Source organism: Rattus norvegicus, chromosome 5 (assembly GCF_036323735.1).
Source record: "Rattus norvegicus strain BN/NHsdMcwi chromosome 5, GRCr8, whole genome shotgun sequence".
Classification (NCBI taxonomy): domain Eukaryota; kingdom Metazoa; phylum Chordata; class Mammalia; order Rodentia; family Muridae; genus Rattus; species Rattus norvegicus.
Window position 1 is genome coordinate 33,327,895 of NC_086023.1, and position 23,369 is coordinate 33,351,263.

Below are 23,369 nucleotides of genomic sequence, written 5' to 3' on the forward strand. Positions count from 1 at the left end.
TCCCAAGTTACTTTTTAGGGCATTTTTTCTTACAGAAACAGGAATCGAAACTAAGCGTCAGATAGTCCTTTCAAGTTACATGGCTTTGATTTAGATATATGGTGCTGTATCTTCTGGTCTAAACATTAATGTTTTCAATGATAGAATGTGTAGTCTAAGGGTACAAAACAATGTACTCTGATACATGAAGCAATGCTTTTAAGAACATCCACACTACGCTTCACAGAGGAAGCATTGTAAGAATATGAACTGGAGCTGGTGAGGTGGCTCAGTGGGTAAAGGAATTTAAAATTGAGGCTGATTGTTGGAGTTCAATCGTTGGGACCTTCATGGGTGAAAGAAGAGAAAGTTGCATTCTGACATTTATATGTGTGGATACATCTGACAACATGAAACAGACACATGTTAAAAAAAATCTCTATTCAAAATTATGAATCGTCTTAGTTAGAGTTTTCCTGCTAAGGTTGAACAGATATTTGCTTAAGTGAAATGGGGGAAATTACAGAGTTCAGTGTGGACACTGCCCCTGTGGTTTGGCCATCTCCCTATGGCATGGGATGGTGTTGACGCATTAAGAGCCCGTTCTCTAATGGCACACAGCTGGGCCTGTAAAAATTATCAAAAATGTTTCCATGCTCCACACTAAGAAAGCAATATTGAAAATCTTCTCTTTGTGATCTTGATAATTAGAGCTGTTTTGAAACTTAAAGAAAAAAAAAAGGAGAAGGAAAGTGTTTGCCCACAACCCTCTTGGATATCAAGGGGACAGGATTAGTAAGCACATTCATCAACGAAAAGACACTGAGTAGCAGTGCAAACTTTCCATGTGTTTGCAGCCAAGGCTCTTTTCCAAGCACCTACAACCACTACTCAAGTCATTTCTGTTTTTTAATCAACTTTAATAAAACTCCTACACCAAACAATTCATGAAAAATAAGTAATTTCCCAAGATCTATGAAAAAAAATCCTTTGGCTACCTAACTGGCAGCCCTCTCTTTGCACAGTTTGGTGTTATGGAAAATGCCCTCTGTCAGAAAGCCTCCAGGTATGGTTAAAAAGTACGAACAGTCCTCAGAGAAGAGAAAGCCCAGGACTTATTTGATGAGCAAAGAACTCCAGAGACAAGCTGTTCCAGCCCCCATAAAACAAACAGGGAACAGCAACCAGTAAGCCCTCCCACACTGTCCCTTGAGAACTGCTGAAAGTTTTCTTCTATTTTCCAAGACGTTAAGGTGCAGCTAAATCAATCTGCCCTTCTCTCATATACTGTCTCTTAGGGATGAGAAGCAAGGAAATGTTCAAAAAGAAACATCTCATTTACTTGTTACACATACAGATTTCATGTTAGATAGAACTTTAAGCCCCAGGGCAAGGCTGTCCTCTAAAATCGGAGGTAAATAGACCTTTCTGAGTTCTGAATTAGCTGCATAACTCCCTGTGTAACTCTAGGGAGCTAGGGACTGTGTAGTCCTTCAATTTCCTGCTCAGGCCAGCAGACTTTCACCATTAAGATTCAGAATGCTGTTCTCCATTCTCAGACCTGGCCACTCCACATTCCTATGTAGAAAGGATCTTTCTGTCAAGCCTGAAAGTCAGCCCACTAAGCTGCTTTACCGTCTCAAGTTGTCGTTATTGCTCATCTAAACAGTATAGGCAGAGAGGCAGAGTCTCAAACAAGAATACCAGCTCTGAACTCCCCTTTCAGGAGAGTTTAATTGTTCTGCAATACTATTCTAACCACCATCTACTTTTCTATTATGCAAATCTATGTTCTCAAAGAAAGCCCATGTTACAAGGTATTGTTGCACCCAGAAGACAGGATGGATGGAGTGTCTATCAACTGCCTCTCCTTTGTAAAACTCTTTACAAATGAAAAGATTAATCCTACAGGGCTCTCTACCTAAGATAGGTCATTGGTCACTTCTCTAGGAGTTTATTGCTCATTTTATTGTCTTTAGTACCTCTTGAAACATTAGATGTCTGGTGATTGGACATAGCCGTGGGCTCCTAAACATCACCCATATCCCTAAGAGGGTTAGTGTGCAGAGAACAAAGCCAGTGACTTGACTTCCAAACCACCACACTTTCCCAGGTTTCGAACCCAGGAGGCAGCACCAAGCAGCTACACACGTACCCGTTGGTTGTGTGCTCACAGGTACCTACTGACACTGGCTAAACAAACTTCATCTATTTATGTAGCTCCTCCCTTGGCTGGTAGACTAAACTGCTTAACATTTGTTCCTGTGCTTTCACAATTCTCCTTCCAGAACATATTATTAGCTGCACTTAATATTCAATGAGAGTAGAGCCTTGGAAAACTTTCTTGACCAGAAACAGAATGAAGATTGCTGCTGCTCTGGCAGACTGCAAGGCAGTGTACGAAGGCAGATTCAATGAGCACTTGGGCAGGGTCTGGTGTGACTTCGGGATAGTTCTCAGCTTCATTGTGACTCACAATTTCCTCATGTGCAAAATGGCTCCATTAGGAATGTGCTTTGGAGATTGATTATTTTTTTTTTTAAATATAGATTCTCACCATGAATTTCATCATGGCTGGCCCGAAACTTCATACATAGACCAGGATGGCCTTGAACTCACAGCGATCTGTTTGCATTTGCTTCTCAGGTGCTGAGATTAAAGGTAGGGATCACCATGCCTGACTTTCAAGATTAAACAAATTAATGAATGAAAGCTGCTTAGATAGGAACATAGTAGACAATGCATAAATACTGACCATTAATACCTTTTTAATAATGCAGAGTAATCACCATCATGATCTTTCTAGATCAGATATGTTTAAACTGACTTAGAAAGATGAGAAATATAGATCCTTCAAGAGGGTTCCACAGGCGGCCCTTAGTCACACACAGCTGCAGTATCCTCTTAACTGTCGTGCTGCCTCCAGACATGTCACCTTTCCTCAATTCTCTTCAGTTTGAAGATGTCTGCTGTTCATTTGAGACAGCTTCAGGTTCAAGACTCATCCCAGGATCTCCATTGAAGAAAGGGTAGAAATCTGAACGTCCTGCTGGTGCCGAAGCTCCTTTCCAGTCAGGATTTGCTGGTCAAGTGACCACCTCATCATCTTGAATTTGAGCCTTCAGACATGTTACATGTTTGGTCTTCAGCATTCTGCACACTCTCTTGGTCAAGGGCACACACACATGCCCTTCTCTTCGATTGAACTCCGCTCTCATCTCTTACCACACTCATTTCTTTGCCTCTCTTCGTTAATACACAGTGCTAACTCAGCCAGGAAGCTGAGGTTTTGAGAATCTCTTTAGACTAAGTCAGTGAGCCAACTCCCTCAAAAACACTGCATTTATCTGTTAGGAGAAACCATTTTTTGTTATGTTTTAATAAAAAAACCCACAGATTATACTCTGGTTATATGCTTCCCTTCCCTAACTCCTCTCAGGACCCCCCTCACCAAACTTTGTACTCACTCAACTTCATGTTCTCTCTCCCTCTCTCTCTCTTTCTCAAGCAAAAAATTAAAATAAAACAAGCAAACAAATAAAAAAAAACCCAAACAAAATTAAACCAAACCAACGAAAAATGCACAAAAAACCATGGAATCCATTTTGTGTTGCCCAACTCTTCCTAGCATGGTGCTTGCCCTGAAATGTGGTTGATATACACAGTGTCTCTGCACTGGAGAAAATGATTTTGTTTTTCCCAGAAAACTATCAATTGCTAATAGCTTCCAGATTAGGGTTGGGACTTTATGTCCATGTCCCCTTCTCAACACTGGAATGTTGTTTCCAGAACATGGTTTTATGCCTAATCTACAAAAGGATAAAATTCTAGTTCATCAGTACACTCCCAAGACCAAACAAAATATCTGGCACTTAATAAGCACTGAGTAAGTCATTGCTGGAAGATGGCGAGCTCTGCTTGTATGGGCAAGACAGAGCTGCTTTCATGATTAGTATATAAGAGAACATTGAGTTTGCATTAAATGTTTCTTCTCTCCTTAAGGACCTGAGTGTTCTCCCTCAGAATCCTCTAGAATGTTTAATAGACGTGTGGGGTACTCTCTAACAATATCACACTAGTTTTCCTATAGCAGGACTAATGTGATTTGAAAACCACTGATGATTTTTAACCTAGAATGAAGATAGGTCGTGATTCTTTTATGTTTTCACACAAAACATTAAAAGTTTCATACTACAATTTAACCATTCTTTCCCACTTCTCATGAAAATGAAAACTGTAATATTTATGATATTTTATAGTAGATGTCCAGAATTAATGTTGCTCAGGTTAAGAAACGTTGTTACAATGGCTGTAAATAATAAACCAGGTAAACATTTCCTATGTAGTCTGTTACCATGGAAAAAGATATTCCTTCACAGGCTTTAAAATTCAGATTACCTTTTTCACTTCAAGGAAAAAAACACAACAGAATGCAGTGGAGATGAATTCCACATAAGATGAATTAGACGTGTAACATGACGTCTGAGTCACAAGTCCTTCTCTGGAGGCTCAGAAACTATCATAGAAGAGGATGCAGAAATATGTTAAGAACCACAGAGGTTAGATGACTGTGAAGACACAAAGTTCCAAGACACAGCAGAGTATTTGCACATATGAACTCATGGTGGCTGTTTCAGCAATCACAAGACCAACACAAGAACAAGCCAGACAAAATGCTAGAGGAGAGAAGTGAAAGTCCCAGCCCTATCTGATGAGCTACTGGCAACTGTTGGCTGCTAGGAGAGGATGACTCAATTTTCTTCAGGGATGATGCTTCCTAAGAGGCTACCCATGCTCCAGTAAATTATCCAACATCTATACAAATATGGGCAGTGGTAAGTGGACTTGGTGTGTTTGTGTGGGACGGTGGGGGCAGCATGCCCAAGTATTTTTATTGGAATAGATATCTCTGGAGATACCTTTTAAAATCGCTAATTTCAATGCATTTTCATAAATCATTAAAGGGACAATAGAAACAAATTGAAATATACAATGTGGTAGCCTCAGATCCAAAATTGAGAACTCAGAATCCAGGTAGGAATTCACAGGAATTAGATTTAATAACAAACAACAAATCTGATTCTGGATACCTCTTTTTAGCTTTTCTCATTTAAAAAAATGCAGTACATATATAATTTTTTACTACGAATTTAAAAAATATTGTGTTATAGGAGGGAATTAAACATATTAGACATAGTTTTGCTATTATTATATATAGCGTTAAACAAATACCAAGTGATAGTAGACAGTATTATCTCCATTTATTTTCTAGATCACAGAGAAGAGTTTGATCATTTTTTAAGTGATGGAATTCTATAGTCTTCCCTTAAACAACTGACCATTGGACAAAGTAAACAGGTGACCTCCCTGAGATCAAGGAACTATACAAGCATTTCTCACTGTCTGGAAATACTCCTTAAAAGTTAGTTCCTCGTGATTGTTGGGGGGAGGGTGGTAATGGGGGGAGGATGGGGAGGGGAAGTCCATATAGAAGAGGAGGGAGAGGGGCTAGGGGGATGTTGGCCCGGAAACTGGGAAGGGGAATAACAATCGAAATGTAAATAAGAAATACCCAAGTTAATAAAGATAAAGATAAGAAAAATAAAAAAAAGTTAGTTCCTCATAAATAACTTTCAGACAATATAATTTTTTAAGGGACAGATTGTTTCAACATAAGAATTTGTAAGAAAGTTATGCATAGCCATGCTAAATTATATCTCATCATTAAAATTAAACACTGTGAAAATTGTGGGTTAACGTCATACATGGATGGAGATAGCAAGAGGTGAGGGTTTCTTCCCATACTTTGCTATCATGGGAAGTAGAAGCCATGAGCAAGGATGGAACAAGAGTCATTGTGTGTGTGTGTGTGTGTGTGTGTGTTGTTTGAAAAACAATTTCCTGTTCATAAGTGGATGTCAGCTTCCTTTAAATATGAAGAAATATTTATTCACTTATGTATAACACATAGCATGTGTTATCTTCTGTAGGCATTGAATAAATAAATGAATAAGTAGAGAATAAATGACTAATTTCATGGAATCTGCAAACTCAACCAGAATAATTGTTATCAAATTTGACACTCTGGATTTTCACAGTGGAAAGGAAAAAAAAAAACTCAGCAAAAAGAAATTCTTCATTGTGGTCTCAAGTAAGTCTTTTTGCTTTTCAACCCCACAGCAATTAAGATGGGAAAATAAAGAAAATTAGGTGTGCAAGTCATTGAACTCTATGGTCCCACGGAGGTAGATTTCTAATCATGCTGAATTGCTTTATGTTTAATCTAAAGTTGATTAAAAATAGAATCTCTGAAATCATAAAAATGAAATTAAACCCTTAAAGCCATTAGTGAACAAGACAAGAACAATAATGTTCACCCGAGGCTGGTACCCAGCCTTCATCTGACTAGATTCTGTGATAAGTGCTAAAAGCTTTTGTTATGTAGTATAGCTTTTTCTTACTGAGAAACCTTTTAAGGCCAAATGAGAGTGCAATATTCTATGTAGTATGCACTGCTTCCTAAGAAGATATTTTTACATATAAATGAAGAACCACTAATACTGTCAAAAATAAATTATTCATTTGTACATATCTGTGTCTGCTAAAATATGGGATTAATTCACATTTATACTTTAAATTATATCTCACAAGTTTTAATCCATAAGAATAAAATATTACTTTTTGAGGGAAATAACTTTGAAAGTAATTTTAATTCTGTCTGAAGGAAAATTAATCATTTACTGGACCCCAAACAAAAAAAAGACCTTATATGATAGATTCTGCATTACTCCTTGTATATAATCTACAGGGTCTATATGCTAAAGTTGTCACAAATATACAAATTTGTGTCAAAAATTTCTTATTCCTAATAAACATATTATGTTTATGTGTCAATCAATTAACTATTAAATTTAGTACAGTAATTATAAGAAATAGAAAACAATGGTTCCCATTTTAGAAATTGTAATTAGATTTGGAGACAATATTAACAAACTAATGAAACAACTATTTAAAAATATTATGTAATTAGATGGTGCTTTAAGAATGCATAAATTACAATTATAAAACTTGAAAGAAAGATTCAGGAAAGCTAAAAGGTTAATGAATACATCTTGATTGTCTTCATTGTACTGTTATTTTGGGCAGCTATTTATATCCTGTCAATAATTTTTGCCAAATAGCTTCTTATATTGGGTTCTTTCTTTTGACAATGAAATTAAGAACCAACGAACAGAATAATCTCAATGTTTCAACGCTAGACAACGGAAAATTTGAGCTCCATTGAGAATGCAGAACAGAAAATTAAGTCTAACAAGGAAAATTGGGATAAAGTTTCATGAAACATAAAAGTTTCATGAAACAGGTATATATAATCATATAAAGTTGGTAGGTAATATGCATAAAGTCATATTTTAGGTGGTAAATAAACTGGTTATGGAGTAGAATATGAATCAATAGTAGAAGGGCAGAAAGACAAATGCAGTTTTCCATGATTGAATTTGACTATATAGCTAAAAGCCATGTTAAGCAGACACCACTATGATTATATCAAAGTGACAGGGTCCCAGGTGCTCTATGCTCTAAACTGAGATTTTCTGCATTACTTCAGTTCATTTTACAACAATGCTATTTATATTCTCTTAATCATGGATAAAGATTCCTTTGCTATGATCTAAAAGAATATCTTGGGCTGAGTAATTAATAAAAGACAGAAATTTATTATCCTAGTTCTTAAGACATTGAAGTCCAAGATCAATCCACCAGCAGATTGGAAGGGGTAACAAGCTCCCTCAGGCAATTCTTAGAAAGGTTTTCATCCTATTCAAGTGGACTCATGACTGCGTCACCTCCCAAAGTTCTCACAAACTCATTACATTACCTTGGACATTTGCATGTGGAGAGACAGACAACTGGGGACACTATTTTCAAAATATGCTATTTTGAAAACCTTTCTCTTCAGAAATAATGATTTGGGTTTTGCCTAAATAAGAATTTTTGAAAATATTATGTTTATAAAGATTGAAACTTTGTACTGAGATGATTATAGTGGTAAAGATTTTTTAAGAGCAAATTTTGTTTGTGTATTGGGTATGTGGGAAGAAATAGTACAAGAGGTAAGTACAATATGCTTTAAAATGATTGTTGTTCCATTTTTTACAGAATTTATTTCATGGATAATAGTAATGTTAGAAAAAGACAATATTTATATGAATAAATAATTTACCATGGAAAACTTTGTTTTGAGTAGTAATTGACTTCATTACACCATTAGCAACCGCACTGTGGCTTCTCATCATCTCAAAGAGGGAGTTCACTTAAGGCTAAGAGGAAGTTCAAGTTCTTCATGGGGAGTAATGGATGAGAACCAGAAGGTAATATCGAAATACTAAAAACGTTTGAAATTCAGCCTCTAGTACAGATGATTTAAGAAAACAGCAGAACTCTGCGCATTCCAAAGAACAATAAGGAAATAAAGTAAGGCAGAGTGAGCAAAGGAGGGTGGTGAAGAGGCTAAAAGTAGAAGCTGACTTCCAGTTATGAAGGAGGAAAAATGTGAGAAGAATGGAATTAATGTCCACAGGAAAAAAAAGAATGAGTCTTCGACAATGTAGCAACTCCTACACTGTAAAAACCCAACACAATAGACATAAAAAGAGAAGAGATAAAGGCAGCAATTAAAGTAATTGCCTTCTATACTGTACATCCAAATATATTCTATGGTGGGGAGCCAGCCATCTTTTCATTAGAATAAAACACTTCAAGTGACTTTTAAGAAAGGCCTTGAAATATTTTGATTTCTGATATACAAAACAGCTAATAATGTTCTTGAGATGGCATGCCAATGGAAAGGGTTGCTTGTGTTTTTAAGTAGACCTTGGGCAATCCCACGCCTCTACCCAAGGTTTGCAAGCGACTTTGGCAAATGAGTTAACTCTCTGTCAATGATTAACTGCAGGCTGTGAATTGTAACACATTTTACAATGTTTCTGTTGAAATTAAACAAGACAATACAAATAAGTGTGTAGAATGTTGCTATCTAATAACTACATCTCCCTCTTCAATTATTAACTCTACCTATCCATTAGAAAATATTTTTTTAGAAATAAGTGTGCTGCCTTGAAACAAAATTTGACTTCATGAACATCTTTATCAAAGAAAATTGGAGCCAATTTATTTCCTAAATTATAACTAAAGATAAATCATTTTCATATAAATTTTCTTAAAATTATCTTCATTTAAATCTGCCAAGGTATGATAATCTTTTTATTGTAAAGTAGAATTTAGCTGATAATTTCATATTCTTCCATGTAGATACCTCAGTTCCTATCAATCTTGCAGATTGTAAAGAGACTTAGTTTACAGAGAAATAATGATGTTGCTGATAAAATCTTCACAAGAATAAACAGAGTTTCAAACCAATTCTCAGAAATGCATATCTTTATTTTTCTTTATCCTTCTCAGGTAAAGTAGAAAAATGATGTTCCAGGCTGGAGAGATGGCTCAGCGGCTAAGAGCACCGACTGCTCTTGCAGAGGCCCTGAGTTCAATTCCCAACAACCACATAGTGGCTCACAACCAACTGTGATGGGATCCGATGTCCTCTTCTGTGTGTCTGAAGACAGCTATGGTGTACTCATATATAGAGAATAAATAAATCTTTAAAAAAAAGAAAGAAAGAAAAATGATGTTCCAAGTACACAAATAGGGTTAAACAATTATGGAAGTGAAAACACACCCTAAAAAAGATGAATAAGAAAGAAATGTGTTGCTATGGGTTAGACCTAAAACAACCAGAACAAATAACTGGAGATTCGATAGGAAATTAAAGTGATTCATGGCTTTCAGTTTCTAAGACCATGGGCAAAAGTACACTTGCAAAGGATGTAATGAAGCAGTGTTTCTCCCAGTCATGCAAATAAGTGTTTCTACTCTCTAAATTATCAGGTAATTAAACTGGTATAAAATTCAAGAACATTTCAGTATCTACTGTAGAGGAATTTTAATCCAGCAACATGTGTGATCCTGCTGGAATGACACAGCTTTAATCCCTCTGGTTGACATATACATATGTCCTTAGTATACACCTTGAATCCCAAGCAATGAAGGTAAATTAGTTTGTAGAAGGAATCAGTCATATTTGAAAGTGATGTCTAATTGAGGGGTAGAAAAAGTGATGAATCAGAAAAAGATTTGACAGAATGAGTCAGAGTTAGGATACACCCAGCTCTCATAAGAACAGAGAGGAAAGAGGTTGCTTAAGAGCAGCACAGAGTAAGTCAGGAGAAAGGATAGTTCAGTGCGTGCAGTTCAGTTGAGTTCAGGCAATGCAGTGGAGTTCATAGAGTTCAGAGTTTTCTAAGCAGAGTAATTCAGTCAGAAGCCAGAGAATCCAGTTTGAATCAGTCAGCTTGAAGAAGAGTTGAGTTAGAACCAGCCAGCCAAAGTTCAGAAAGAACTAGAAAGGGTGAGTGTATTTAGCAGTAAGTCCCTGAAAAGATGCTTATATCTGGAAAATAAAAGTTACTTTTACCTCTATAGTAGGTAGGATAATAAAGGACTAAGCGGATAAATACTAGATGTTAGTAAATTTGAGTTTTGGCAATCATTCTAAATACACAAAGGATCAGACAGACCCCAAGGCACAAAGGAGTGGAGTGATAAGCAAGGTTTGAAAAGTGCATAGGGAAATTGAGATACTAGACAGTCAAATCGATGAGAAAGTCTTGAGTGCGCAGGCCACTGAGGAGGGCAATACCATGAATACTTCAGTGAAGTCACAATGCTTGTTAGATCACAAAGATTTTCCTGAGTTTAGGCTTTTTCACTATAAGTAACTTCTGATTTTCTGCTGACCCAACTCTCAGAATTTTTCAAAAATTAAACTCTGAACCTCTTCTACTCTTCAATAGGGGATGGTTATATTTCCTCGAGATTATGAGATAATAAAGATTTTTGAAGCCACATAAGCATTTCTTTGATTTGTAGGAAACTCAAGTTATACCTCCTCAGAATCTCTCCTCCTCTATCCTGATGTAGCATCTGGGTTTCAGTTAATATTCTCTTTCCTCTGAAACAGTGATGAACTGTTCAAAGATGCCCATGATATCAAAGTAGGATAATGATCCAAAACCAGGAGGTTGTTGTAGCTGTTGTCAAAGAAAATCAGTCTCTCTGATAGTTTTCCAAACTGGCTTCTAGCCATCCTTGTGAGAGAAGTGTGAATAGAAAGGAAGATAAAACAATGACACCATGAGGAGTCCTAATACCACCATGCAAGTACCTAGATGCCACACACTTAGTCACCTCTGGGTTCATCTGACACATCAATAAAGGTATAATTTCTTCAAGTCACCTTAACTTAGGCTTCTTTCACTCACAACCAACAAAGTCTTTCTTTTTATAGTATCATTTTCCTTACCGTGACTTTTTTCCAAATTGATCAAGAGAGATATTGAGGAATATCTGTTCAAAAACTAATTTCGCCTTGTTCTGAAGCTTTCAGAATCCTCTTAACTATACCATGTCACCGAAAACATTCCAAAGACTGTTTCTTAAAGTCAGCTTACACATGCTGAGGTTTCAAAACAGAATACTTAGGGTTTGTCTAGTTTCTACAGGTCATGCATAGAAACAGATGCATGTGTTTGATGCTTGTGTCTCTTGGCCACTTTGGGTCATAAATGCCATTCTTCCAGGGCTCCTAAAGTGAATGTCTATTGAAATGTCACCCTGGATTATCCAGGCTTACCATTCAATTATGGACTTCCATGGTCATTTGTTCTTTTGGCATATAGCTCTATCATTTCCCTCTCTCTGGCTTCTTGCTTGTGTACTTTTAGTCACCCTATATTGTAATTAACATCTGTTATTATGGACTACTCTACTTTTCCAAGAACTAAGTTTGTGGTTTTGCTTACTACATCCACTGTTCCAGTTGAAGTGGTATAAGCTGGGTTAATAAGATGTATTTTGCTTATGGCTAAAACAGCTATGAACTTTCTAATCAGAATGCCATGCACAACTGGCACAGACCCTTTGGACTGCCCTAATGCTAACTGTATGATACTGACCCTACCTTCTTTTTTTTTTCCTCTACAAACTATATATCTCCTTGAGCAGCATGATGAATAACTCAAGGAAGACAGTAGCATTATCAACTAACTCATACTTTTAGGAAAACTGTCATGCATAAATATAGGATAAGCAACTTCTTCTATTTCAGGAGGAGCATAACTCTGTCATCTGAAACAAATACTTTTGATATAATTACTCTCTAATTATTATGGGATTTTAATTTCATCGCGGATTTATGAAAGCTGCTTTCAAATGTTGAAAAGACGTGTCATAAAATATTCATATTCTGGATTGCCCTAAGGAACAGACTATGTGAATATTAGAAAAAATCATGTTAGTATAGGAAAGAATGTCTTATTTTTTTATATTAATTTTTTTCATCTTTATTACCTTGAGTATTTCTTATTTTTTTTTTTTTTTGGTTCTTTTTTTTTTCGGAGCTGGGGACCGAACCCAGGGCCTTGCGCTTCCTAGGTAAGCGCTCTACCACTGAGCTAAATCCCCAGCCCCGAGTATTTCTTATTTACATTTAGATTGTTATTCCGCTTCCAGGTTTCTGGGCGAACATCCCCCTAACCGCTCCCCCCACTTCTCTATGGGTGTTTCCCTCCCCATCCTTCCCCCATTACCACCCTCCCCGCAACAATCACATTCACTGGGGGTTCAGTCTTAGCAGGACCAAGGGCTTCCCCTTCCACTGGTGCTCTTACTAGGATATTCATTGCTACCTATGAGGTTGGAGCCCAGGGTCAGTCCATGTATAGTCTTTGGGTAGTGGCTTAGTCCCTGGAAGCTCTGGTTGCTTGGCATTGTTGTTCATATGGGGTCTCAAGCCCCTTCAAGCTGGAAAGAATGCTTTCAATTCCAGAGCTACCTCATTTTAGTAGTTGGTGATATTTCTGTCACTGTAGTGTCAGTGAGTTAACAAGCACAGAGTTGAAATATCGGTGCTCAGCATCCAAAAAACTATTTTAGTTTGGAACAAAGACTCTTTTCTCTGAGTTTCTCATCACGAGCCCCTCTCTAAAAGCCTAAAGTTACTCTTCTGTATGTTCACTTTTTGCATCACGAGCAAAACTTCCATCTGGTCTACCTTTTGGTCTACCCTGACAATCTGGAGCTCTTAAGTGCAGTTAACTGCCTGAACTGCTTTAAGGTTCTAGTGAATCTTTCTTCCATGCCTCTGCTATGACTAATTCCTCAAGGATTTATGCTAAATTTTCTTGCTTTTTTTTCTAATTAGCTGCAAAATGTAGCTATCCTGGCTTTCTAGTGAGTGAAAATACTTTCTACAAGCTAGGAAAGATTCTTTCTGACTGAACAGTCTTACCTGTTTTCTTCTTATTCCCCCCACAGGTATAGTGACCCTCATTTAAGAGCACCTAACTAATTATAGATTTAGTTATTATTTTCCCCTATACTTAAATATTAAGTTTTATTTTGAATAAGTTTTATTTTGTCTTACAAGTTGAAAAAACATATGAGTGTCTAGAAAATACTTCCAGAGACTCAGGGGGTTGTAATAAAGAAGGCTTACTAGAATCACTAGGGTGATTAACATTCTTTCTTTTCTTAAAGAAGAAAGACTAAACACATCTGTCTTGAATACAGTTAACATGAAGGTTGAAATTAGGAAATTTTCAGTAAGATGGGATTGGAATTTTTAATTCATTTTGAAATATTGGTTTGTTCACGGTTACTTTAAGACATCAAAGCTCTCAATAATGTCCTTCTTTGTTAACATGTTTTTAAGCTCCCCATTCTCTTTTGTCAGACCGTATAATGCAAGTATATCTTTCCATACTTCATGAATTACTAATGCAACAATAATCCAGAAAGAAAAACATTGAGTGTTCAAACATAATGAAAAAAGCTATAAATGTAAGATATTAATTTTACAAAGTTTTAGAGAGTAGAAACTATCCAGCATGCTTTGGTCTAATGCAGCATCAGACAAGCAGAATGCTGCATAAGATTCATCTGAGAATGATATTCTTCTGAGTATTGAGCTTAAGCTCATGCAACATAGTTGGCCAGTGAATGTAAGCTACTTTCTTTACAAACAAGGGCCAGTGCATCCTTGGCTAGTATGAAAATGAATTTAAAAATCTCTCAACTAGGGTATTCAGTTTATAAGAATTTTATCTAATTTTGATAATTAATATACTTAATTATACTGTGTGGTAGAAACAAGCTAAAATCAAATTTCTATAAATGACTGCTTCTTATGACAAAGTAAATATTCAACCATCAGGTATTGGGAGGGACAAGGACCAGAAAGCTGCTATGAATGGGGTGGTAGTAAATTTCCTTGGTTTTCCCCCACCAATATTAATCAACTTCTCGTGGGTCAGGCTTTACTATTCATTAGATTGAAGTGGCTTGAGTGTTGAGCAGTATTAGTATTTGGGGCAATAGCATATGCTCTGAGAAAGTGAGTAGAAAGGAAAAAATAATTGGCATACATAGTAAAAACTTGGATCATGCAAGATAAAGGGTATTTTTTTAAGCTTAAAATAAAGCTCTGGAATTTCTATGTCAAAGCTTGAATTAATCTTTGTAGAAGATCAAAGCTTGACACTGACAACCTGTTTTAAGGAGGAATTTCATGAATATAATTCAGAGGTCTTCAACTAATATTCTTAATTTTAAATTGACTATACTTGCACCAGAAAACACACTGTTGTTGCTAATGCATATGATAGCCACTAATAGTAATACACACTTTTTAGACTTGAATAAATCATGGCACATCCCTGTTTTGAGTACTAAGTAATCTTTAATGTATCCAAAGTAATACAAACTATGAAAAATGTAAATTAAATGGCAAATCAAACCAGGAAAGTCAAGTGAAATTATTCTGCTTAACTTTATTAAATGTTCATTGAAAAATATTCAGGACGACAAATTCTATAACTAGAAATATTCCAAATATAGATATTTTAAAACTTAACATAGTAAAGGGGATAAGCAGAATGCTTGATGAAATGTTTGCATGACAATTTCCAACAGGATACCCAAGACATAAAGAGACCCTCTGCCTCCTCTGTATCCTTTCTCCCTATGTCTTCCTTCTGTGCATAAGTGTTCTTCCTCAGTACCGATTTAGTTTACTTAATATCTGAAATCCTCCTCCATCTCTGCCATTTTAGCTGCTCCCTCACAGAACAATGACTTAGAAGATGTTGCTGGAGCTCTTGATTAGATCAATTTTGTCTTGCATGTGTCAGAACACATGAAGCTCAAGAAGAAGAAAGACCAAAGTGTGGATGCTTCAGTCTTCCTTAGAAGGGGGAACAAAATACTCACAGAAGGAAATACAGAGAAAATGTGTGGGATCAGAGACTGAAGGAAAGGCCATTCAGAGACTGCCATGCATGGGGATCCATCCCACATGCAGTCACCAAACCCAGTCACTATTTGGGATGCCAAGAGGTTCATGCCAACAGGAGCCTGATGTAGTTTCTCCTGACAGGCTCTGTCAGAGACTGACAAATACAGAGGCAGATGCTCCAACAAATGGATTGAGAACGGCTTCCCCAATGGAGGAGTTAGAGAAAGGACTGAGGCAGTTGAGGGGTTTTGGAACCCCATAGGAAGGACAATAGTATCAACCAACTAGACACCCCAGTGCTCCCAGCGACTAAACCACCAACCAAAGAGTACACATGAAGCAACCCATGGCTCCAGCTTCATATGTAGCAGAGGATGACCTTGCGGAAGATCAGTGGGAAGAGAGATCCTTGGTCCTGTGAAAACTTGATGCCCTAGTGTAGTGAATGCCAGGGTGGGGAGGTGGGAGGAAGCGGTGGGTTGGTTGGGGAGCACTCTCATGAAGGCAGGGAGTAGGCAGATGGGATAGGGTGTTTTGGATGGGAAACCAGGAAGGGGATAACATTTGAAGTGTAGATAAAGAAAATAGCTGATAAGAAAACTTAGAATATAAGTGATCTCTTATCCAGACCATTCTTTACTCTTGGTGATTCCTCTCCATTTTTAGTTGAATAGTTGACACTTCTGCAAATAGAAGTGATCCCTATTTCCCTCATTCATCCAGAACTTTCTCCATGCCTTTTTTTGGCTGGAGTGTTCTTTCCACTTTCCTGCATATTTTACCTAAGCAGTTTCTACTTTTCTTATTGAATCTCAGTTCCTATACCTGCACTGATATAAAATGTCCTTCTATGTGATTCTCAAGTGTCCTACAAAAACATCAATCACAGGATTTTTGGTAGTATACTGAAATGATCAGTTACTGATTCAAGTACTATGTCTGACAACAAAAGACAAGGCATTTCCAAGACTATTTAAAATCTTGTTAAATTCTAGAACCTTACTGATTGTTTGAAAGATATTCAACCACTTGAGTGAACTTAATCTTTTAAGTTTTTAAATAGTTAACCTCAAGAAAATGTCTTTTCTTAGGTAAAGGCCCAGAGCATTTTTTTAGCAGACTAACTTATTGCCTGGGACCATGTCAATACTTTGCATAAAGCAGAATGCCATTGTCTAGATAGTAGGCACAGTGGTCCATCCCCAGGCACATGTGAACCCACATTCTTTCGTGTTAGTATTCTATGATTGTGACTGTGGAAAATAAGGTGATTTGGTTCAGTTACCCTAAACAAGCAGCACATCTCTGTTGACGTATATATATATATATTTTTTTTCTTTAATAACTTGAGTATTTCTTATTTACATTTCGATTCTTATTCCCTTTCCCGGTTTCCGGGCCAACATCCCCCTAACCCCTCCTCCTCCCCTTCTATATAGGTGTTCCCCTCCCCACCATCCCCCCATTACTGCTGTCCCCCAACAATCACATTCACTGGGGGTTCAGTCTTAGCAGGACCAAGGGCTTCCCCTTCCACTGGTGTTCTTACTGGGCTATTCACTGCTACCTATGAGGTTGGAGCCCAGGGTCAGTCCATGTATAGTCTTTGGGTAGTGGCTTAGTCCCTGGAAGCTCTAGTTGCTTGGCATTGTTGTTCATATGGGGTCTCAAGCCCCTTCAAGCTCTTCCAGTCCTTTCTCTGATTCCTTCAACGGGCGTCCCGTTCTCAGTTCAGTGGTTTGCTGCTGGCATTCGCCTATGTATTTGCTGTATTCTGGCTATTGTTGACATATATTTTAAAGTCCTCATTATCTTATATTTTCAGCATGGTGGCGGGCATATGAACAGAATCTTCACAAATATTCTCCTACTTTAATAAAGGTATCTACATGCCAGGTAAATGAAAATAATCAATCACCCATGTGTCAACTCTTCAAAGCTGTTGTGTGCCCTGCCTTACCTGTAGCTCTCAGGTACCAGGGATTTGCAATTTGTAACTGCAGCGATTTCATATTAACATACTAATGCAATAATACCCAGAGGACGTTTTTAAACAAAGAAATTTTAGATTATACTAATCATGAACATTTTATTTATTTAGGAACAACAGACTAAAACTATTTATCATGTCCTCTTTGTTTTATATCCTATAAAGAGGGTACAATTCCAAAATAATATAGAGGGTTATTTTTAAAGATACCAAAGATGTAAAGGCACTTGCACTTTTAGGAAAGAATATTTCAGAATTAAACCTTACAGAAGGTCTCATCCCCTTCCCACTTCATGAGTGACTCATTCACATTCTCTCCCCCTCATTTCCGGAGTCCACTGATAAGAAATATTCCTTACTTGGTATTGTGTGTGTCAATGGTGTGGAAGAGCTCATGTAGTTCTTCTCCACTGAGAACTCCATCTGCAAAATACGCTTTAAATTCCTCAAAGGACAATTTTCCATCGTCTGAAATTAGAACAAACAGAAGAGAAGCATATCACTCCAACCTTGTGCACTGATCTACTTTTGATTTTTAAAACTTAATTCTAGCATCTGTGCTTGTTTAGTTGTTCATTGCAAACAAACCTTAAAAAAGAAACAAAGAAGGAAACCTTTGAAATGTTAATAAAAAACCAATTAACTATCTCTTCATTGGACCTAGCACATTAATGCATGCACTGATATTTGTCTTCCTGGTTTTGAGTATTTTGGTTGTTTTTGTTTTGTTTTGTTTTTCTCCATGACAAATGTAACACTTAAGGAAATTTTTACCTAGCTATAGAAAATGAAATCCACACAGCAACATGAAAGGCCAAGAGGACATTTTGCTTTCATGATACCAAGCCTACACAGAATGTAGCAGACCGCAAGATAAATGCAAGATGCTTAACGAGTGTGCTTTGATTAAATATTTACACAAGATATGAGTTATTATAATTCAACAAACTATGTTTCTTGTTGTATTCACTCAACTAGTGACTGCTTTTACAGCCAAACACATTTCTTCTTTGAGACACAATAGTGATTCACAGTCAGAGTCTAATAAAGGACAAGATGTAAGCGTAAGTATCTTTGCACAGCTGGGATCAGTAAAATTCAATAAGAGACAGATGTACTTTAAAATTATGAGGATTAGGGTAATGGATTATTTTCATTTGGAAGAATGTGGGGTAGGGCTAGTACCATTTACACCTAACTTTGAACAAAAGCTCTGGATAAGCATAGATTTAAAAAAACCGCACATTATCAACTTGCTAAATATCTGTTCAGAGCACAGAAGCAACAAATTCGAAGGAACGAAGGGCCCCTAAGGGGGAGGAGCCATCCTTTTCTATGCATAGTCATTTGTCAGGTTTCTCAGAGAGGCTGCCAAATGACTTTAGGTGATGGAGTAAGCCTGTGTATTTATAATAGGGGAGCTCAGAGCTGAGGAAGAAGTTGCCTGGGATGATGACAAAAGTCCTCACAACAATACTGCAATAAACAAAATAGAATTCTGTCGTTGAATAAAAAGTATGATTTAGTAGGACTAGACTGTCAAGATTATTTAGAGAGCTTTCAACAGATGTCACTAAACTGCCCAAGGACTGTTTAAATGCTAACTCCAGAATACTGTTCAAGTATCAGAATGGCACGAAGATCTCAGAGTGGATTGGCAAGAGAGATGTTTTTTTTTTTTTAACAATTTGTACAGCTTCTGCTTGCACTAAACCCAGAAGGTATTACTATAAAGAAAACAGCAGACTTGAATTACTTAATTCTTCGGGTAAAGACTTAAGGGTTGTGGTAGTTTTAAATTATTTTTTAATAATTAATTTCTTTGTTTACATCCCAAATTCTACTCTCCCTCCTGATCTGCCCTTACCAAGTCCTTCCTTCTCTGATTGGGTAGGATCCCCAGTGGGTATCTCCCAAGCCTGGCACATTTAGTCTCTGCCAGATTAGATGCATCCTCTCCCACTGAGGCCAGACAGGGAAGCCATGAAGACTGAGTTACCTATCTGCTACATACATGCAGAGTGAGTGGGGAGATGGCCGGGCACTTGTTGAGCTGGGGTATTTTTTAAAGATTCTGGTTTGTGAAATACAGATGCTTGAGAGATGTGAATTTTCATTTCATTTTGCCTTTTAGTTTAACAGGAACAAAACATCAAGCTTCCACTTAATTTTTGCTAACAGTTACAAAAGCAGATGTAGCCACACAGATGATAAAAATCTAGATCTGGATCAACCAAGCAAAGCACTCCTGTCCTAAGTGATACTTGAACCAGTCACACGCCGCCATGCAACCCAGAGTAGTTCACTGCAGGGAGAAACATCAATTCTCCAGCTCTCCTATTGTCTAGCCCTTGCTTGTTTTCAGGTGAGCTGTGAACATTTAGCCCCATGTGCCTATCATCCAGCTGAATGTGCATCTTCTTACTTTGGTAAGGAAATAAATAAACCAGCAGGAGAAGAAAACTGTCTATAGATTAGGTCTAGGATCAAATGCAGAGGGACCTAACTGCAATGCCATCACCCAGGAGGCTAAGGCAAAAAAATCTAGTTTCCAAGGCTACAAAGTAAGGCCTGGCATAAAAACAAACAAACAAATTAATTAAAGAGAAAAAATAGAAACGAACACACTGTTTTCTTCAGTGTTGCTGTGTTGTGCAATAAATATGACCCTATGTGATGACTATATGATGTGTCCGACAGTGAACCTTTCAGAGTACTTTATTGAGTTGAGCCAGGTCTTAGAACTGTGGCTGCCTGTGTTTCCTGTGGGTGGGGCAGGCCTCTGTATGCTGTTTTATAATTAGGGAGAAAGAGTTCAAGCAGCAATGCATGTGCCATACAATGAAAGCTTTAACTAGCAAGTGCCCTGATTAAAAAAAATATATATCACCCAAAAAGTTCCTATTGGAAACTATATTATATAATATATACAGGGAGAAAGTAAGCATTAAATTGCAGTCCTGGCTTGAAGGGTAGAAAGTATGTGTTGAAAGCTGTTTTTATTCTCATGTAAGATTCTTGAAAGTCTACATGACAGGCTGCCACATTGTAAAACAAGCATTTGCAAAGAATTCCTTTTGAGTAGTTCTAGACTAGTACTAAACTGTTAAAGCTTAATTGGCAGGGTGAAAAATCCCCTTGTGTGATTCTGTATCAATAAGGCAATTGTATTTTTATTAACATATTTCAACTTCAGTATTCCTGCTGAAACCTTCTTTTGAAATGGAACAAAACAATGAAAACTTGGCTTAAAATTGGATCACAAAATAGGCATGACTTCTGAGGCCACTTTCCGCCAGGGACAAAGATGAAGTTTAACTGACAATAGACACAAGCTTTTTAAACCTTTCTTTTAGAATTGTGTGCTTCATGTCAGTTTATCCTGAACACTCGACCTTCCCAGCTTTATTTATTTTATTTTTCAATTAAATTTGGTTTTCTCAGCTTTATAAATACATGAAAATCTGATTGTTCTCCCTTTTACCATCTCCCATCTTTCTCTCATCTTTCATCTTCCCTGCCAAACTCCCTCTTCCTGGGTAATCACTTTCCCAATTCATGTCTTCTTATTTTGTGTGTCCCCCTGGGTGTGGCCGAGGCCACCTGTGTGACTTTGGCATTGTCACTCTCCATTGTGGAGTCTGGTGAGTATGCTGGTGGTTACACAAGACAGTGGCTATCAGTGGCCCACAATTCAACAGTAAGGGATGAAGCCCCTTAAGCCCCTTTCTAGTCCATGACTGACAGTTGGAAGAATCTTGTGCAAGCCAAGTGCAGGTAACCTCACCAACTAGGAGTTATGACCTTATTGTGAGTGCTGTGTCTAGAATATGACATTTTGTTGCCGTCTCCCTGCTTTTTAGCTTTTGCATTCTTTTTTATCCCTATTTCTGCACTGTTTCTGGGGCCTTCCAAAGATTAGTATGTGAGTAGCCTTTGTCTAAGAATATAAACAGATACTTAGAAGGCACATTGACATTTTGTCTATTCAGCTAACCATTAGTAGTAATTTCCTTTTTATGGCCTGTGAATTTCTAACATCTAGGCTTTTCTTATTTATTAAAGGTTTTTTTTCATATAATATATTTTGATCATTCTTTTTCCTCAAGCAACTCCTCCTAGAATCTCCTTACACCTACCCACACAAGTCAGTCTCTCTCTCTCTCTCTCTCTCTCTCTCTCTCTCTCTCTCTCTCTCTGTGTGTGTGTGTGTGTGTGTGTGTGTGTGTGTGTGTGTGTGTGTGTGTGTGTGTGTGTTTTGGCCAACTGCTCCTGGGCATGGGGTCCACCCCAGTGACATTCCATTGGAGAAAACTGATTTCCCCTGTGCCAGTGGATATCATTTGCAAATAACTTCTTGGCTAGAGGTGGGACCTGATGTCTACTTCCTCCTCAGTGTTGGGACCCCATCTGACTTGAGGCTGTTCAGGTCTCGTATGTACTGCCAGAACATCTGTGAGTTCATGTGCACCAGTCCTCTTGTGTCTAGAAGACACTGTTTCTGTTATCTGTCACCTCTGATTATTACGGTCTTTGTCTCCTTTCCCCATATCTCTCCAAGCTATGAGAGCTTTAGGATTGAGAGCTCCAATGTCTTTCTCTTTCTTCATATTGTCCAACTGTGGGACACCATGTCATTTCCCATCTACTGCAAGAAGAAGCTTCTTTGATGAGGGATGAGCAAGGCACTGATCCATGGGCATAGCAATGTGTAATACACAGAGTTTTATCATGGCTTACAGCATCCAGCACAGGACCCTTCTGTGGGGCAAGGCTCATCTCTAAGTCAAGAGTAGATGGTTACCTCTAAAATGGTCTGCCACCACTGTACATGTAAGCACATATTACTTGGCAGGTTTGTGTTGTAGTTTATAGAGTTCATTCCTGAGTAAGACTGTTGATGCCTTCCTCCCTAGAAGCCTACTAGCAATTTTTGATACATTGAAAGCTAGCCAGAAACTCAATTCCCCAATTCCTTGCAGCCATGGTATGTGATATTGTCAACAATTGTGTTTTAGCATCTAGTTCTAGTGGTCAGCCAGAAAAGCAAAAACCTGTATTGTTTCGAGGACTCTGGGGGCTGTCCTGACCAACAAGCCCTATGGAGATGTCTAACATCTGGCACTGGGACTTTTGTTTAGTATATTGGTTTTAGGAGCAGATTTATTTAGTCATGTTGGGTCTGTGTCTTCATATACTGGACATATAGTTTTTTCATCCCCTCCCTTCATTTTGGTAAACTGTCCTCTATTGCTTCAGCCATCTCACTGTTAAATGTTTGTATAGAGGGAGAAGTATGTCTTAGTTTATAATTATTTGGCCTTATATTCCAAATTTTACTAACTTTTTTGAGTGGAAGGCAATAGAATGTTGCTAAGAACACGGACCTTTAAAAAAAGTGTTCCTACTTTTATATATTATTGCATTTGAACATATTTTTGTGTTATTAAGTAGATTTTAACATACCTAAAGAAGCAAAACAGTATAAAATGTATACACTATGAAATCCCAATTCTCTCTTTTCTTCCTTTTAAAATATTTTGTTTGATTTTAAAAGTTTCATGTTTATGATTTCTTTAGGGAAATATAAACATTCTTATTTCTCTTCATTTATATTATGAAAGTAACACCCCAAATACACATTATATTTGTTTTACAGAACATTATGGTATTTGAATAGTCATGTTCAGTTTTTATTTTGAAGATTTTTTGAAAATGCACAGAAAATTGAAAGGGTTATTACAGTTAACCTTATATATTATCTGCATTTCCAAGGTTCTAACATTGGGCACTTTAACTTTTTGCTCATAACTTTTAATTCAACAGTTAATACTGTTCTTGCTCAGATAAATTAATGAATTGAGAGAGAACAGTCCAAAAACAAACGTTGAGTTTTAAATTTGAATTTCTATTTACTAGTAGAGCACCTTCATCCATTCATTGGTCCAATATTTATCAAAATCTGACTATGTGTTAAACACAGGTTTTGTG

General features: G+C 37.3%; 1 protein-coding gene across 1 annotated transcript in view; it reads right to left on the minus strand.

Moving 5' to 3' along the window:
• Necab1 (N-terminal EF-hand calcium binding protein 1) overlaps window positions 1–23,369 on the minus strand; it is a 220,630-nt gene that overhangs the window by 172,817 nt on the left and 24,444 nt on the right. The window contains 1 exon segment of the mRNA NM_022302.1: window positions 17,738–17,846. Coding sequence (NP_071638.1) covers window positions 17,738–17,846 — 109 coding nt within the window.